The sequence below is a fragment of the Mandrillus leucophaeus genome, unplaced genomic scaffold, assembly GCF_000951045.1.
Source record: "Mandrillus leucophaeus isolate KB7577 unplaced genomic scaffold, Mleu.le_1.0 Scaffold509, whole genome shotgun sequence".
NCBI lineage: Eukaryota > Metazoa > Chordata > Mammalia > Primates > Cercopithecidae > Mandrillus > Mandrillus leucophaeus.
The window spans coordinates 1,873,045-1,892,621 of NW_012105464.1; the positions used below are offsets into that span (position 1 = coordinate 1,873,045).

A 19,577-nucleotide genomic window follows, 5' to 3' on the forward strand; every position below is an offset into this window, starting at 1 on the left:
TCCACATCGTACTGTTTAATTTCATTACTAATAATTGTTCATAATAGGCTCATATGTAGAGACACAAAGTAGATTATTGTTTCCCTGAGCAGTGGGGAGTAGGAAGATATAAGCACCCAGGAAACTGAAAGTTAGGTTTAGCCAAGGTGTGGTCAAATGCTGCTTAAATATTTTTTGTTTGTTTTATTAATACTGATGTAGAAATTTATTGAAACGGTTCATCTCTTTTGTATATCAAACTGCCTAAAGACAATTGTGCATGGTCGATGAGAGCTATTCAGACTTTCTAAGCATCAATGATCTTGATATAAGTAGTAACAGAATATAAGCATTTTTTGTTTTGTAAGAATAATTTCTTTTGTTCCATTTTTAAATAGGTTTGTTCTTAGATTTCTCTTCTACTGGATGTAGAATTTTTCTGTCTTGCTGTTTTTTAAAAAAGTGAATAATTTTATTGGGAGTATTTAAATTAAATTTCAGTTTGTTCTATGCTTTAACTTGTTACAGTAATTTCATGTAGTGTAATGTACTAAAGCATAGAAAAATATTTTATGTTGATACTACATAATTCTTGTTTTTGAATTATCTTTTATAGGTAACTTCAGATCTTCCGATAGTGTGGGGAAATCCACAAATTACCGTATACCCTTATAAAGAAATTCTATACCTGATTAATGTGCGCCCTTGGAAACGTGGTATATTGAAAGGTATAAAATCCATTAATAAAATATTAGTCATTTTCCTACTACACTAGGATGGAAATATGATGAGACAAAATAGAAATGCAATTTGTATTTCCTCTTTCTATTAAATGACTCAGAAGAAAATTTAGTTTTATATTTCAGTCATTAGCTTTCTAAATAATCAGGTCTTTGATGCATACATTTTATGTCTAGTGCTGTATTATCTTGACCATTTCTTCAAACTTATTTGTGAAACAAATTTCTATAAATGAAAATATTTAATTAAGGGTATTTATGTTTAAAATGTGATAAATACTTTAAAATAGTTATACCCAATGACATTTTAAGAGAATGTTTATTTACCGGACTGGATATCATAAAAACATTCACATGCATTTACCTGATACATGAAAAATAAGTAAAAGGTTTGATATATGTGATTTTTTTTTCCTTTATCTTCCCTTGTGTGCAATAAAGTATTTATTTATGGAGATTTCCCCAATGGTCCCTGAACAGAACTACTTACATGGGAATAGGAGGGAGAGGTGTTCCTGTTACTTTTTGAAGGGAGAGGAGTAAGAAGTGATAGAAGAGTAATAGCTAGTACTGAGGGATTGTGATTCATCAAAGGAATAAGTTGTCCTATTTGAGAGAAAATTAAATTCCCTATGGTAGTTGGATACTGTTGAGGAAATTCCGATAATGTACGTAAGTGGATACAACTTTAGAAGTGTAGAAAGTATATACATATACACATATTCTTTCTATACTTACATATATAGTGGTGTCTACTGCTCCTTGGATATACTAGCCTTTCATCCCTGCTTACCTCAACAAAGTGTTTGAGGGAAGGGTTTATGTCTGGTATAGAAGTGATAGAGAGCTGCTGCAAAGAAAGTGCAGAGAGCATACTGGATGCCTATGCTATTAAAAAGCAGAAGGGAAATTTCAGAGTGCCAACCACAATGATCCAATTATTACCACTGTAATAGAATTTATGTAGGAGGAAATAGCCGCCCATCCCCACTCCCTGTTTCTAGTGTGCTTAACCTCAAATGCCAACACAGCAAAAATTGTTAGCATCTTCTGAAATCTGCCCCTTGTTTTTGAGATGTTTGGATTTACAAACCCCATTAATAAGTCCTCATATGATAGGTAGATTTGAGCTATAATGTCTCTAGTCCGAACATTTCAATAAAGTAACATATTTTACTATTTTTTAGGTAATCCATAAGAAGTGAATTGATTTAAAGAAATTTAAATTTTAGTTTTCATTTTAATTGTCACTGACAGTCCTAGTAGTTGGTATATTTTCTTTAATTTTAGAGTTTTAACTAGTCTTTCGTAAAAGGCAGCAAGTCATTCAGAATTGGCGTAGTTTCAATAAAACATAGTCAATTTCAATTTCTTGTTCTATAGAAAGCAGTGAGTTCTACTACTTCTGAGAAGAAACACATAAGAAACCACAAACAGTGAAACATCATTGAATTCGGAAGGTTTATAACTACCACAAAGCCGCTGGTCTGTGAATCAAACTCTTAAAGTTATTGGAATAGACTTATGAAAAATTAAATAATTAGATCTGGCAAGCCTTTCCTTTCTGTAATCTTTTCTGTTGTTGTTGTAGCAGCTTTTGTGACACCACAGTATTTCAATACACATTTTTACTATTCAGATATGGACTATTAACATGTTGGTTTGAAAGAATTTAGAACGTATTTGGTGAAGTTAAATGCAGCTCAGGATACATTGTTAAGTGAGGATGAATTAGGTTAATGTTTCCGGCTATACAAACCATTTTACAGGATTCATAATTTTGAAAAATATTTACAAAACGTGATCACATTAACTCTTCCCAGGGCCGTGTCTTAGAGTTAAATTAATTGTCCCATTATGCTTTGGAAAAAAACAGCCTGTAAAAGGTAGCCTAGCTCTAATTTTTATTGATATTACTATTGGAAGACTTAAACTATAGATTAAACGGTATAAATACAATTGCTTCTGAACAGCTGCTAACTAATCTGAAGTGATATAAAGAAAACTAGATTATAAAAATTTCACACATATGAGAATTTTCCTGCTTTTGCTGGTTACAGAACTCTCTCCATGTATGTGTGCATGCATGTGTACACACATGTGTGTATGTATCAGATACTTTTTTAAAATTTTGTGTTCATTTTCAATTCTGTTCTTGATTATATAATAATTATTTAATAAAAACTTGTAATTTGGAAAGCCTTAATAAACACAGTAGTTATGAACAAAGCTGACATTCAACTAATTGTGCTTTGCTTATTGAAATATTGTAACAACTGATCTTTTCTTATATGTTGGGATTAATATTTCCTTCCATCAGGTTCCCCAATGCTATGATTAAACCTTAGATATATCAAAGCATACCTTGATTGAGATGATTTACGGATACCAATTTCCACCACCAGATGTGAATTCCTGGGAAGAAGGAGCTACATGATATTCATATTTAGATATAGTGGTAATATTCAAAATAATTAACAAACCTCTATCCCAACACTGACCAACCAGAAAAGATACCTGATCTAGGTCCTGAGGCATCCTGATATTTTATGTGTTAACACTTGAGTAGCTGCTAAATTGCTGGGAGGTTCCAAGAGTTCTGGGTGAGGGGCTGTGGTGTCTGGACTGGCAAAAGTTATTTGACGGTGGAGCTCAAACAACTGAATATTTGCCGACATATAAGAAAAGATCAGTTGTTACAATATTTCAATAATTATTTAAATTTTTGTAAGTCTATTCCAGTAACTTTAAGAGTTTGATTCGCAGACCAGGGGCTTTGTGGTAGTTATAAACATTCCGAATTCAACGATGTTTCACAGTTTGTGGTTTCTTATGTGTTTCTTCTCAGAAGTAGTAGAACTCACTGCTTTCTATAGAACAGGAAATTGAAATTGACTATGTTTTATCAAAACTAATTATGCCAATTCTGAATGACTTCCTGCCTTTTACGAAAGACTAGTTAAAACTCTAAAATTAAGGAAAATATACCAACTACTAGGACTGTCAGTGACAATTAACATTTTTGTGGGTACATAGTAGTTGTATGTATTTGTGGGGTGCATGAGATGTTTTGATAAAGGCATGCATGCAGTATGAGCTACATCATGGAGAATGGGATATCCATTTTCCCAAGCATCTATTATTTGTGTTACAAACAATCCAATTACAATCTTTTAGTTATTTTAAACTGTACAATTAAGTTATTATTATCTATAGTCACCCTGTTGTGCTATCAGATAGTAGGTCTTATTCATTTCTTCTATTTTTATTGTGCCAATTAACCATTCCTACCTCCCACCAACCCCCCACTACCCTTCCCAGCCTCTGGTAACCGTCCTTCTATTCTCTATCACCATAAATTCAATTGTTTTGATTTTTAGATCCACAAATAAGTAAGAAAATGCAATGTTTGTCTTTCTGTGCCTGGCTTATTTCACTTAACATAACGATCTCCAGTTGTATATATGTTATTACAAATGACAGGATCTCATTCTTTTTTATGGCTAAATCATACTCCATTGTGTATATGTACACGTTTTCTTTATGTATTCATCCGTTGATGTACACTTAGGTTGCTTCCAAGTCTGAAATATTGTGAACAGTGCTGCAACAAACATGGGGGAATAGCTATCTCTTTGATATATTGATTTCCTTTCTTAGGGGTATATACTCAGCGGTGGGATTACTGGATCATACGGTATATCTATTTTTCATTTTTTAAGGAACCTCTAAACTGTTCTTCACAATGGTTGTACTAATTTATATTCCCAACAGTATATGAGGGTTCCCCTTTCTCCACATCCTCGCCAGCATTTGTTATTGCCTGCCTTTTGAATATAAGCCATGTTGCCCGGAGTGAGATGATATCTCATTGTAGTTTTGATTTGCATTTCTCTGATGATCAATAATGTTGAGAACTTTTTTACATGCCTGTTTGCCATTTATATGTCTTTTGAGATGTATTTATTCAAATATTTCTCCCATTTTTATCAGATTATTAGTTTTTTTATAGAGTTGTTTGAGCTTCTTATATATTCTGGTCATTAATCCCTTGTCTAATGTGTAGTTTGCAAATGTGTTCTCCCATTCTGTGAATTGTCACTTCACTTTGTTGATAAGTTTCTTTTACTGTGCAGAATATTTTTAATTTGCCATTGTCTTCTGGCCTATAAAATTTCCACTGAAATGTCTGCTGTCAGACACATAGGAGCTCCATTGTATGTTATTTTTTTCTTTTCTCCTGCTGCTTTTAGGATCCTTCCTTTATCCTTGACCTTTGGGAGTTTGATTATTAAATGCCTTGAGATAGTCTTCTTTGAGTTAAAACTGCTTGGTTTCTATAATATTCTTGAATGTGGATAGTCATATCTTTCTCTAGGTTTGGGAAGTTCTCCATTTTTATCCTTTGAATAAACTTTCTACCCATAGTTCTTTGTTTAACTTCCCTTTCAGGCCACTAACTATCTTTCCAAAGGCAGAGGAGCCCCACCCTGTAGCTAAAACCGCTGCAGGCCATGAGGAATACTGCCAAATGACAGTCAATGTTCCTTTAAAGCCCAAGGACTCTCAAGTCAGCTTGTGGTGAATGCTGCCTGACCTGGGACTCACCCTTCAGGGCAGTGGGCTCTCCTCTTGCCCAGGGCAGGTCCAGAAACGTCATCCAGTAGACAAATCCTGAAATCAAGGACGCCAAGAGCCCCTGTGGCCATGCTGGTACCTAAGGTGCAAGATGATGTCCCTTTTACTTTTCGCTCTATTTTTCTCAAGCAGCCACCCTGTAGCCACCACAACTGGTGATGTGCTGAGTCTCACCTGAAGCCAGCAAGTCTCAGAGGCTCACCCAAGGCCCTTGATGTAGCACCTGGGTATTACTGCTGGTTATTCAGGGCCCAAGGACTCTTCAGTTAGCGCGTGACGAATGCTGCCAGGACTGTGTGCTTCCCTTCAATGTATCTGGTTCCCTTCTGACCAAGTGTGTGTCTGGAAATGTCATCTGCGAGCTAGGGCCTAGAATGGGGTCCTCACAACGTTGACTAATGCCTTATCCTGCTGTGGCTGAGCTGCTATCCAAAATGCAAGACAAAGTCCTCCCCAGTCTTCCCTCTCCTTTCCTCAAGGGGAAGGAAGGGATCTCTTCTGGAGCTACCGGCTATGCAGCCTGGGGTTAGGACTTCGGTGATGTCAGCTCTCCCTCACCCAGTTGGTATCTCAGTAGGTCATGTACACCCCCTAGTCCATTGTCTCTGGGCTAGATCTAGGGTTCGGTTAAGGATTGCAGTCTTTATAGCCTATACCGCCTTTCCAGTTTATTTATAGACACAGCACAGTTTAGCCCTTAGTTGCAAGGTTTGTAGGAACTCAAGTTCAGACCACTGGGATTGACAGTTCCACTCTAGCTAGGGCTGGTTTAAATGCTCCCGCTGTGGGTGGTCATCAGCTGATTTTGGTCTGGTTTTCCTTTCTGCTCTCACAGAAAAGCACTGAGTTAAATGCCCCACAATTGCTGTGCTTTTCCTCCTCCAGCACCCAGAGATGCTCTCTGCTCACTGCCACCATTGCTGTGGGGTGGGTGAGGGGTGGCATTGGAGACTCAAGACTATTTTTTTTCTATTTCTTCAGTGCCTCTTTCAGTGACACAAATATAAAGCCAGGTACTATGGGGGCACACCTGATTTTTGGTTCTTATGAAGGTATATTTTCTGTGCCGATAAGTGTTAAAATGATGTTGTTGCAGGGGAGATAATCAGTGGAGCCTTCTATTCTGCCATCTTGCTCCATCTCTCCCACCTTTGGCTTTCTTCTTTTTGCTTAGGATTGCTTTGACTATTTGGGCACTTTTTTGACTCCATATGAACTTTTAAATAATTTTTATTTCTAATTCTGTGAAAAATGTTGTTGATAGTTTCACAGAAATAACATTGAATCTGTAAATTTCTCTGGAACGTTTGGCCATTTTAATAAGACTGATTCTTCCTATGCATGAGCACGGAATGTTTTTTCATTTGTGATGTCCTGTGATTTCTTTCAGCAGTGTTTTGTAATTCTCATTGTAGTCATTTTTCACCTCCTTGGTAAGCTGTATTTCTAGGCAGTTTATACTTTTTGTGCCTTTTATAAAAAGGACTCTGTTCTTGATTTGGCCCTGAATTAGGACATTTTCCATGTGTAGAAATGCTACTGATTTTTGTGCATTGATTTTGTATCCTGAAAATTTACTGAAGTCATTTATCAGTTCTGGAAGCCTTCTGGTGGTGTCTGTGAGTTTTCTGAGTATAGAATCATATTGTCTGTGAAGAGATTGTTTGACATCCTCTTTTCTGATTTGAATGCCCTTTATTTCTTTATCTTGTTTGATTGCTCTGGCTAGGACTTCCAGTATTGTGTTGAAGAGGAGTAGTGTGAGTGGACGTCCTTTTCTTGTTCCAATTCTCAAGGTAGATATTTCCAACTTTTGCCCATTCAGTATGATATTGACTATAGATTTGTTGTACGTGGTTTTATTATTTTCAGGTTTGTTCCTTCGGTGAGTAATTTGTTGAGGGTTTTGAATGTGAAGTGATGATGAATTTTATTGAAGGTCTTTTCTTTGTCTCTTATATCTTGATGTGCTTTCTTGCCCTCTAGATTTTGAATTCTATGTCTGACATTTCAGCCATTTCAATCTGGTTAAGAACCATTTCTGGGAAGATAGTGTGAATTTTTTTTTTTTTTTTTTTTTTGGAGGCAAAAAGATACTGTGACTTTTAGAGTTTCCAGAGTTCTGTGCTGGTTCTTTCCATCTGTGAGGGCTGATGTTCCTTTATCATTTGAAATTGCTGTCATTTGGATGGGCTTTATATTTTTATGGTCATTATTGCCCTTGAAGGTGTGACTGTGGTGCAAGTTGTGTATAGTTGAATGACTCAGTTTCTGGATGCTTTCAGAGGGCCAGTGCTTAATTCCACATTGCTGGGCTATGTGCTCTATCCATAGAGTGGCTGGTACTGGGTCCATGGCTTTGTCCACTGTTCCCTTGAGGTTAAGCCCCAACTTGGATGGAGGAGCTGAGGCACTACCAGTTTATTGGCAACAGCACTCCATAGGGAATGGTGGAGGCACGGTGGGTGTAAATGCTCCAGTGGGGGTAGTGGCAGCACTATGGGTAAGAAGTACTCTGGTGGGGACTTGGGGGTGCCACAGGTGAGAGGCTCTCCAGCAGGGATGCCATGGGTGGGATGCACTCGGGCTGGGTTGATGGTGGCACCACTGGTGGGACACAGTGTGACAGGGGTGGCAGAGTGCTACAGGTGGGATGCACTCCAGCAAGGGTGACACCAGAAGGAAGTACTTGGAGAGGTAGGGGGCCATGGGCTGGAAGTGCTCCAGTGGGCACAGCATGGGCACTATTTGTAGGAGGTGCTCTGGCATGAGCACTGTGGGTGGGAACCCTTCTAGCAGGGGATGCCATGGGCAGAAAGTACTTTGGTGGGACAGTGGTGGTGCTGCAGCTGATTGTGACCCATAGGGACAGTGGTGAGGTTGCAGGCAAATGCCTTCTGGTGGGAGGTTGTCAGCAAAAGTGCTCCAGCGGGGTGACAGGAGGATATGGTTAAAGTGGTATGATGGTAGATGCTGGCAGAAAACCTTTTGGTAGGGTAGCTGAGGCTGCACTGGGTGTAGGCATGGCCTGGCAGGAACTCTGGGAGGGGCTGGAGGTCAGTGGTGCATGCATATCAGATTCGCCCTGGTCCTATGGAAAAGACAGCCCTTCTCTCTCCAGGTCTAGCAGCTTACACATGTCAGACCCACCCCTTTCCTCAGGAGCTGTTCAGGGCCTGGAACGCATCCTGGCACTCAGCAATCCCATGCATGGTTTCCAGCTTCCTCCTCCTTCAGTCCTAACATCTGGGCCTTCTCTTCAACTTCTCTCAGTGCATTCTTTCAGACAGTCTGCTTGAAGCATGCCATATTCCTCAATATTCTGATCTGTCTCGGTGAGAGAAGTTCTTCCTGGCTGTGTCTAGTTAGCCATCTTGTCCAAGTCTTTGACATTGAAAGAAACTTATTGACCATAGTACCATAGAAACAGCTGAGATATTATGTAATGTAAATTTTGCTTTTTCTGTGTTTTCCTTTCTCCTCACTGTTCCCTTCTTAATTTGATTTGCAAAAGCCAAAAATGCCAAATGATTATATATACCTCTCTTGACAACTTCCAAATATGATATGGGCATATGGGGGATTTGGAACTTCTTTTGTCCCCTCTCTATCCTAGCTTATTTCAATTTAAAAAACTAGGTAGAGTGCTATCAATATCTTGGTTGAAACTGAATTTGGATCTTTTTGGCTTTTTGCCATCACCAATATTGAATGCCATACTTGTAGAAGCAAAATCGATCAGGTGTCATTGGTCTTTGAAAATAATCATTGTTTGCTATAAAGTGGTTCATGTTCTTTTAGGTGACAAGATTGATTTTTAAAAGCAAGACCTTGAGGCATTGTGGAGATCATATGTTTGGTATTCTTGGATGCTCTCATGGTCCTTTGGACATTTTTCTTTTCTTTTATGATTTTAGCTTTCCCAGGTAGCCTATGCTTTGATGGTTCATGATGGCATTACCCTAGAGGGTTTGTGAGCACTAGACCTTTTCTTTCTGACTCTTGATACCAAAATCAAGATGAGTATTAATTCTATCCCCAAATTGTACTCACGTGATTGTCTAGAAATGAATTCATTTGTGTAAATAGATCTACAAGTGATGTCACATACAGCATTTTCTGCCTTTACATAAGATGATCTGTCCTCTGATTGCTAGCCTGGCCTTGGCCTCCAGACCAACACCTGGCATACAACTGCAGGTGTCCAGTCAACAATAGAAGAATAGAAGAAGCAATGCATTTTCAAAAATAAAGTTCCTCCCAATATATTTTAAAAGTTACTTAGTATTGCAATAATAAGAGTACAATAAAATATGAGAACAAGGAAAATTTACCTGCTTGAAGAAAAGTAAATTTGAAACTGCCTATACTCTGTCATGCTGAAGGAAAGACATTTCTGTAACTTAATTGTTTGCCACGAGGTCCAACTCTCACTTGTAATTTTGGATTATATATTAGATAAATAATTCTTGCTGGAAGTGAAGGCTATAGATGCTCTATTGAATATAAATTTGTGTTTCTTTAGGAAGAAGGTTCTAGTGGCTGATGAATCCACCCATTATATTCTAGAGAAAGTCTTTATCTTTGAATTTTGAGCTACTAAGATAGGTTTAGCATTTTTATTAAGAAAATTAAACTTCTCTCTTTCTGTATATATGTGTGTGTGTGTGTGTGTGTGTGTGTGTGTGTGTGTGTGTGCATATCTGTCTGTCTGTCTGTCTCTCTATCTGTCCTGCTTGCTCAATCAAAAGAATTTGTGTATGTTGTGGCAAGTTATTTACAGTCAAATGAAAATGTGATTTGGCAAGTTGTTGGTTTTTCTCATGTAAGACATAAGAATCTCAGATATAGCGGTTACATAATCACAGATACAAGAGTTTATTGTAAAGTATTTCAATATATTTTTTTCATTAGAAATTTTTCAAATTTAAAATACCCTTCAATGATACTTTTCTAAATGTCAGGATTTAAGCATAAACTATTGAATTTACTAATTCAGTTAGATAATTTTTCAGAAATTCTGAAACTTCAGAAGAATTGGCTCTTAAATCTTTTTAAAATATGTCAGTATTTCAAAAAGGGTTACAAATACTGATAAACCTTTGACTCTGACTACTCTTTACGCTTTTGTGAAAAGTGATCTCCCTGTGGTTATGGCATGGATAAGGACCGAAAGTTTCTTTTAATACTAAAATTCATTTTATAGGTCATGTAAAAATAATTCATAGATAAAAGTTACACTAAAATGAAAGAAAAATAAATGAAAACTTTACACAGAGGCTTAGAAAGCCACCTTCCTAAGTGTAGTGAATCTAAACAAATGATCAGACAATTCAATTTGATACCAATGAGACATACTTGACTTTAAAAACCTAAGAAGAGAGGTCAACTCACAGAGATTTTAGATAGATAGATACAAACAAATACAGGTGATAGACACATAGATTAAAGTTCTTCTGGATGTATAAATATGGTGGCTTCAGTCATTATTCTGCGTTAATTTTCTTGCACGTGACATTGCTTAGTGTTGGAAAGATCCATATAAGTGACTGTTATCTACACTTTTGCACTTTGTTTGTGTAGTATTTCTGATTTGAGGTAACATTTCTCAATTCCTATCATACTGCTGAGCAGTGCTTGCTGGGAGGGATGGGTATAATTTCTGAAACATGTAGTGTATTTTTTAACAGCTTTATTGTTGTATAATTGAAATACAATAAATTGTGGATACTTAGTATATAGACTTTGAGAAATTTTAACACATATATATGCCTATGAAGCCATTGAGATAATAAGTATAACTGTCACTCCAAAAAGTTTTGTTGCGCCCATTTTTAATCCCTTTTCCCCTCCCTCTCATATGCTAAGCTACGCTTGCCTTAGGCAACCAGTTATCTGTTTTCAATCAGTTCATATGCATTTCAAACATTGTATATAAATGAAATCATACAGTGTGCACAGTTTTATGCTGTTTTACTTTGTGCAAAATAATTAATCTAGGATCAATCTACATGATAAACAAATCAGTAGTTTATTCCTTTTAATGCTGAATAGTATTTAATGGAGGATATACCACAATAATTTGTTTATCCATTTACCTGTTGATAAACGTTTGGTTTTTCCCTATTTTTTGGCAATTAAAAATATAGCTGCTATGAACATTAATGTACAAGTCTTTGTATGGACATATGCTTTTATACCTCTGAAGGAAATAACTTATGAATGCAATGTTTAGATCATATGGTAATTGAGTTTATACTGTTTAAAGAAACTGCCAGATAGTTTCCCAAATAGTGTTTCTTTTCCCATTTCTCCCAACAGTGTATGAGAAATCCAGTTCCTCCACATTCTTGACCATACTTAATAGGGTTACACATTCTAATTTTAACCATTTCAATTTGTAGATACTGCTATCACAGTGTGGTTTAAATTTTCATTTCCATAATGAATAATGCCACTGAGCATCTTTACATGTCTTTGTTTGTCATCCATGTGTCTTCTTTACTAAAATGCCTTTTAAAATCCTTTACCTATTGTTGCTCCCCCACTGGGTTATTTTTTATTGTTGAATTTTGAGAATTTTACTATGTGTGTGTGTGTGTGTGTATATCTATATATTATATATATATCAGATACAATAAACATGTATTTGATAAAGGATTTGTGTCTAGTATGTATATATATTATATATAGTATATATAATATAGTGAATATATATAATTATACATTATATACATATTCTGTACACAAATCCTTTATCAGATACATGTTTTTGTATGTAGTATATATATAATATAGTGAATATATATACTTATATACATATTCTGGACACAAACCATTTATCAGATACATGTTTTTATAAACTTTTTTCCAGTCTGTGGCTTACCTTTTTTTTCTTCATGAGGTCTATTGAAGAGCAGGAGTTTTTTATTTTGATGAAATGTAATGAATTACTTTTTTCTTACATGAATCAGAAAGAAGCACGTGGTTTTAATAGCTATCTGAACCATCACTGCGTTAACATTTTGCCCCAGCCTCTGTTTTTCATCAGCCGTGTAATTTTTTTTTTCCCACCTTGCTGTTTTGGTCCCCTAATGAAGGGGCAATAGAACAAAGGAAAGTGGGTTAAAAGGGGTTAAAAGTAAGCTTAAAATGAAGGGTGGAAAAAAGAAAGGGACAGAAGGAAGAGAAAATTTAGTGGAAGATTTTTTGGGGCATTATAGTCTTGCTTCAGTGATTTTATAGATTTTTGTAGGGTAGTATGATATTAGAGAAACAAAACTTTATTCAAATTTATTTGATCCTGTGTAATACAATGTTCACAGAGAAGATACTTATACCAAAACTTCTTGACTGAACTAATTTGCTTCCATGGTTCACAAATTGATGAAATCCCAGCCATACAGAGATTTTCCTTAACAGTACATCTCCTTAGCAGTTGGAGGCAATGGAGCGTGGAGTCAACTGGCTTTTGGCAATTTTCTGAGGGATGAGAGTTTAGGTGATTAATGTGCAGTATCTGAGCTCTATCTTTTTAGGTCAAATCCAATGTTATGTAAGGACAAGTGTACTTCAAAACATTTACGAAAATGCATATTATGAAAAAATCTATTCCTGGGTTTCAGAATACTTTTTGCACCAAAATAAACTCATACTAACTTGACATAACGTATCTAAACAGGACCTAGTTTGAGATGCTAAGTAGGCTGAGACATCATTTGGAAGAGACTCTATGAAAGCAATATGAATTCTGCTAATATTGAAATAAGAGCAAACACCAGATTTACGGTGAAACTTTAGTGAAAAAAAAATGGTGAAATCATTAATGCTTTACAGAAAGTTTAAGGGAACAATAACCCAAAGAAATCAGCAGTTTACAAATGGATAACTCATTTTAAGAATGTACAAGATGATGTTGAAAATGAAGTCCACAGTAGCAGGCACATCAATTTGAGAGTAAAAATTCATCCTGTTTGAGTCCTAATTGAATAGGACCTACAGTTACTGGCAAAAACAATAGCCAACACTATAGACATCTTAATTTGTTTAGCTTATAGATTTGTGACTGAAAACTTAAAGTTGACAAAGTTTTTACTCGATGTGTGCCAAAACTGTCGCACCCAGATCAGCTGCAAACAAAATCAGAGCTTTCAATGGAAATTTTAAACAAATGAGATCAAGATTCTGAAGCATTTCTTCAAATAATTGTAACAGGTAAAACATGGCTTTACCAGCAAAATCTTGAATACAAAGTAAATTAAAGCAAGGGGTGGAAGTAGACCAGTTAAAGCAAAATATGAGAGCAAAGGTCATGGCAACAGTTTTTTGGGATGCTCAAGGCATTTAGCTTGTTGACTTTCTGGAAGGCCAAAGAACAATAACATTTGCTTATTAAGAGAGTGTTTTGAGTAAGTTATCCAGAACTTCAGCAAAAAAAATGCTCACGTAAGCTTATCCAGATGGTTCTTCTGCACCATGACAATGCACCTGCTCATTCCTCTCATCAGACAAGGGCAGTTTTGTGAGACTTTCAACAGGAAATCATTAGGCATCTACCTTACAGTCTGGATTTGACTCTTTCCGACTTCTGACTTTTTTTCCCCTTATCTTAAAAAAATCTTTAAAGGGCAGCATTTTTCTTCAGTTAATAATGTAAGAAAGACTGCTTTGATGTGGTTAAATTTCCAGGACCCTCAGTTTTCTTAGGGATGAACTAAATGGCTGATACCAGCACTTACAAAAGTGTCTTGATCTTGATATAGCTTATGTTGAGAAATAAAGTTTATATAATTTTTATTCTTATGTTTTAATTATAATTTTCCATAAACTTTTTGAAGTTCCCTCATATATGAGTGATTTTTATATTTTTCCAATCAAAAATTATATTTATTCTGTAGTATATTTTGTGATATTCAAACACAATTTAAATTATAATTTCTCATATGATATGCCAAGGAAATATATATGCCTTTGCCACTTACTAACTGTGTGATCTAGGCAAAGTTAGACAACCTTCCCTAAGCCCAGGTTCCTCAGCTTTAAAATGGGCCCAACGAGTAATGAACTCATATGTTTCTTGCAAGAGTTAATTAAGATGATGAACAGGAACCATTTAGCATATGCCTAGCACACAGTAAGCATTCGATAAATATTTTAAAAATTATTTTCAAAGGAAAACCCATGAATACAAAATTGTGTTTTCCAGCCTTTAAACTTGAGGCTTTTATATGATAATATATACTTAGAGAGAAAAAAACTTGATTCCTGTTAGATTTTTTCCCCTCATTGTCTATTGAGACAAACTGAAAATCTCCATTAATTCAATGATGCTGTTATCTTAATGTGGGGAGTTGCTTTTAGATACTAGTATTATTACTGTCATATTTATAGTTTTACCAAAGCAGTCTAATCATTTTCCTATTACTTTGAGAAACTCGAGCACCAACAAACCAAGTTTTATATTTATTTTTGTTTCCTGTTGGAACAATTGACCTTACCCTGAAGAGTGGAATATAGGAAACAAAAAAATAGCATGTACATATGTTGTGAAGAAAAGTTACCATGTTTTGGAAAGCATATTATTCTCATCATCATTATTTGCTGCATTTCATTTGAAGATTTACTGCTGACAATCAGGTTGCTAAGTATAATGTTATTCATTGTAATATGTGATAAGAATTTGACTGTCTCTTCCACAGTAGCTAATTAACAATAAAAAAATGAATGTAAAATGAAAAGAAAAAACGTTTAGAAACAAAATTAAATTGACATTGTCAAGAAAAAGATTTTTCACTAGAAAAAAATATAGGCAAATTAATGGCATACTTCTAAGATATATTATTTAAAAATGTTCCTTCAATTAAAACATGAACTACTGAGTAAACACATAATTGCTTCTGTAGTTCTCTTTACCAATTTTTATTTTTTGTGATAAATAGTTAACTATTTCTCATTCTGTTCTATAATATACAGTCTTGTAATACTCATATAGGGCTTTTTAATTGTTTTACAAATGAATGCCCAATTTCTATTTGTTAAGGGGTAATAAAACATAATAAACTTTAAATGAGTGAGTTAGGGGAAAGAAAACTATGCTGAGTCTATAATGGACTGAAATGAGTGAGAATGGAAAGTATGTACTTTTAATTTGTGAGAGTACAGATGGTCCTGGAGTTATAATGTTTCTACTTAGGATTTTTCAACTTTATGATGGTGCAAAAGCAATACACATTTAGGACACTCCTTGACTTATGATGGGGGTTATGGCTGTGTAAACCCATTGTATATTTATAAAATATGGTAAGTTTAAAGTGCATTGTCAACTTACGATATTTTTAACTTATGATCATTTTACCGGGACATAAGCCTCATTGCAAATTGAGGGGCATCTATACTTGATAGTATTTGAAATACTGATTAGATTACTTTATTATTTAAGCCAAGCATATTGTGTAACATATGTAGGTTTATGCAAATATTGGCTTTATCTGACTGAATTGTTTTCTTAATTTCCTACTCAAATTGTTCATTGCTAGTATATAAAAATGTACGATTTTGCATATTGATTTTGTTCATCAACATGTGCTGAATGCTTTAACAAGTTTTTATGTGGAATCCTTAAGGTTTTCTGTATATAGCATGTCATATAAAAAGAAAAAAATATCTTTTCTTTCTAATTTGGATGCCTCTATTACTTTTTTTCATAACTCCTTTGCCTAGAGCACCCAGTACTATATTGGATAGAAGTGGAAAAAATACAGGCATCCTTGTCTTGTTTCTGATCTTAGAGGAAGAGCTTTCTGTCTTATACCTTATATGTGATGTTACATGTGAGTTTATCCTACATTGCCATTATCGTGTTTGGATGTTTCCTTCTGTTCCTAGTTTATTGAATTTTTTTTTTTTTTAATCATAAAAGGGTGTTGAATTCTGTCAAGTGCTTTTTTTCTTTGCTTTGCTTTTTTTCTTTTTCTTTGTTTTTTTTTTGTTTTGTTTTTTTTTTTGAGACAGGATCTCACTCTGTCCTCGGGCTGGAGTGCAGTGGCACCATCTTGGCTCACTGCAAACTCCACCTCCCAGGCTCAAGTGATTCTACTGAGTAGCTGGAACTACAGGTGGGTGCCACCACACGAGGCTAATTTTTGTATTTTTTGTAGGAACGGGATTTTGCCATGTTGCTCAGGCTGGTCTTGAAATCCTGGGTTTAAGCTATCCAAAAAAAGTGCTCGGACTACAGGCATGAACCACCACACCTGACCTGAATTTTTGTCAAAAGTTTTCTATGCATTAAGTGAGATCATTGTGTGTGGGGGGGTGTGTGTGTTCCTACATTCTATTACTGTGGTATATTAAATTGATTGATTTTTGTATGTTGAATGACCATTCATTAATTCATTCCGGAAATGAATTTCATTTGATCATAGTGTATAATCCTTTGGCTATGTTGCTGAATTCAGTATGCCAGTGTTTTGTTGAGGATTTCTGCATGAATGTTCATAAGAGATACTGAACTTTAGTTTTCTTTTCTTGCAGTGTCTTTGGTTTTGGTATCAGGGCAATGTTAGCCTTCTAGAATGAGTTAGTAAGTATTTCCTCCTCTTCAAATTTTTGGAGGTGTTTGAGAAAGATTGATGTTAATTCCTCTTTAAATGTTTAGTAGAATTCAACAGTGAAGACATCTGGTCTTGGGCTTTACTTTGTTGGAAGGTATTTTATTACCGATTCAATATCCTCACAGTTTTGTATCTATGCAGATCTTTTATTTCTTGAAGAGACAGTTTTAGTAGATTGTGTATTTCTAAGAAATTTTCCATTTAATCTAAAGTAATCAATTTTTTGGTGTACAATTCATAATATTCTCTTATAATCATTTTTATTTTGGTAAAATAGACAGCATAAAAACATTTATATACGTATATATATATATCTTAATTCATGTCACTAGTCATGCATATCAAGATGGAAATCAAGTTCCTCTTGTTTTGCATTTATGAATAATATTTCAACAGCATCTTTGTATACAACTCTTCACTGACTGTGCTAGTTTACCTGTAGGGATAAAATTTAATATGCAAGTTATTTATAGGATAAGTAACAAAATTGATATGTCAAAGGGGATATGCACTTTCAAGATTGTGGATTTTGCAAAATAACTCTCCAAAAAGTACCCGTTTTGACTCTCACTGTCAGTGTTTGAGATCAGGGCTGTCACTCAACATTTTTATCTAAGGTGAATGTTACCAAAGATGTTAAGAATTGCCAATTTGAAAGAAAAATCTCTTTTTTTTTATTTTTGGAGGGGAGTATAAGTAATTTGAATCTATATTTCCATATAATGTATTTATTAAATTTTAGTATAAGTGTTATTTTAGCTTTAAATATTAAATTACAACTTTTACTCTCTACCTTTAATGCTTTCTAAAATTTTAAGTAGCATGACAATATTCTGTTATTTACAGATTTGCTTAGGTCAGTGTCAGGTATGTTTTGAGTCATTTTTGGTAATTTATGTTGCACATTCCATCCAGAGTTTAGAACTAAGCCCAGAATAATATTAGTATGCATGTGTACATAAACATAAAAAATAAATATACAAATACATATCTACACACCCATTAGAAAGAATTGGTTCTCGGATTTATGAGAAAGTTGAACAACTAGATTAATGTCCAGAAGTAATTGAGAAGGAACAACAATACACCATGTGTAAAATTCTCAAATATAGGATGGTGACATTGAGTCCAGTACATGACTACCCACAGACGATGACAGGCAGCATAATCTAATGTCACGCTTCTCAAAGAAGCCTGGAATTTTGAGGGACTTGGGAGGAGAAATATTCTAGAGGCAGCAATGCAGAAAAAGAATACTTCCCGGAGTTCCATGACTGTGGGACAATGAGAGGACCACAGTGAGAACCTTCCTGTGGCTTCTTTGCACACAATTTCTTACAATATATTCTTAATCTGATTTAATTTGTTTTGCTACTATAGAAGAAATTATTTAATTTCATGGATACGTATAGTAAATTACTCACATTTAGTTTCATAATAGCAGTTATATTCCATATAAACATAAAAGTGATCCAATAATGGCAAAATGAAGCTGACAGTGAATATAAGATGTCACATTGTCTTGTCAAGTCTCTATCCTCTGTCTTTTAAAATGGAAAAAAAAAAAAAAAAAAAAAAAACCAGCAAATGTTCTACTGATGATAGTAAATGTTATGTCTTACAAGTATTCAAAGCCCATAACAGGCATGATCTGTGCCTGGAAGAATTCATGGCCTGTGCCTGTGGCTTACTGTCACTGCATTGGACAGTGAGGACATATATGTACCTGAGGACAATGCATTTTTAAAAAGAAGTGGATTTCAAACATTTTTGTCTAAGACCTAGAACAAAAAAAATTGATTTTACAGTGTGACTCAATAAACACAAACATATACATATTCTCTATTATATGCACAGCTACAAATAAAACAGAAACAAAAATTGTATGAAACAATACTTTCTTTACTACATAGAATATGTTTTCAGTTTAATGTCTGTGCTGTCCGGTATTAAAGATACTGGAAACAAGTGACTATTTCAATTTCAATTAATTAAAAGCAAATAATATTACATTAGCCATATGTGGCTAGTGGCTAGCATATTGGATAGCACAAATATAGAATATTACCATCATTGCAGAAAGTTTGATTGGAAAGCTCTAGGTCTATTCTATTATATTCTGAAATAATTTCATGAATCGCTGTTGGAGTTGAAAGCTGAGGTTTAAATATGTAAAGAGAGTCAGCTTGGGAAATGTATGTTTAAATACATTCACACACTGAATTACTGAGATTTTTTTCAGAACAGTGGATTAACCATAAAAATATTTCTGTGGGTACAACATGCAAATGCTGAAAATGCTTTCTCTATAACAACACTATACAATATAAATAAAACATAACCATTATGTAATTTTAAAAATTATAGTAATCATATAAAAAGAAACATGAAATGAATTTTAAAATGTTTTTGTATATCCAAATGTATAATTTCTTTTCTTTTTTTCATTATACTTTAAGTTCTAGGTTACAGTGCACAACGTGCAGGTTTGATACATAGGTATACATGTTCATTTCCCACCTATGAGTGAGAACATGCAGTGTTTGGTTTTCTGTCCTTGTGATAGTTTGCTGAGAATGATGGTTTCCAGCTTCATCCATGTCCCTGC

At 34.8% G+C, this 19,577-nt stretch overlaps 1 protein-coding gene across 1 annotated transcript in view; it reads left to right on the plus strand.

Moving 5' to 3' along the window:
- Positions 1 to 19,577, plus strand: part of CFAP47 (cilia and flagella associated protein 47) — a 428,524-nt gene that overhangs the window by 279,040 nt on the left and 129,907 nt on the right. The window contains exon 49 of the mRNA XM_011996297.1: positions 596 to 707. Within this exon, the coding sequence (XP_011851687.1) occupies positions 596 to 707 (112 nt within the window). The remainder of the gene's footprint in view (positions 1 to 595; positions 708 to 19,577) is intronic.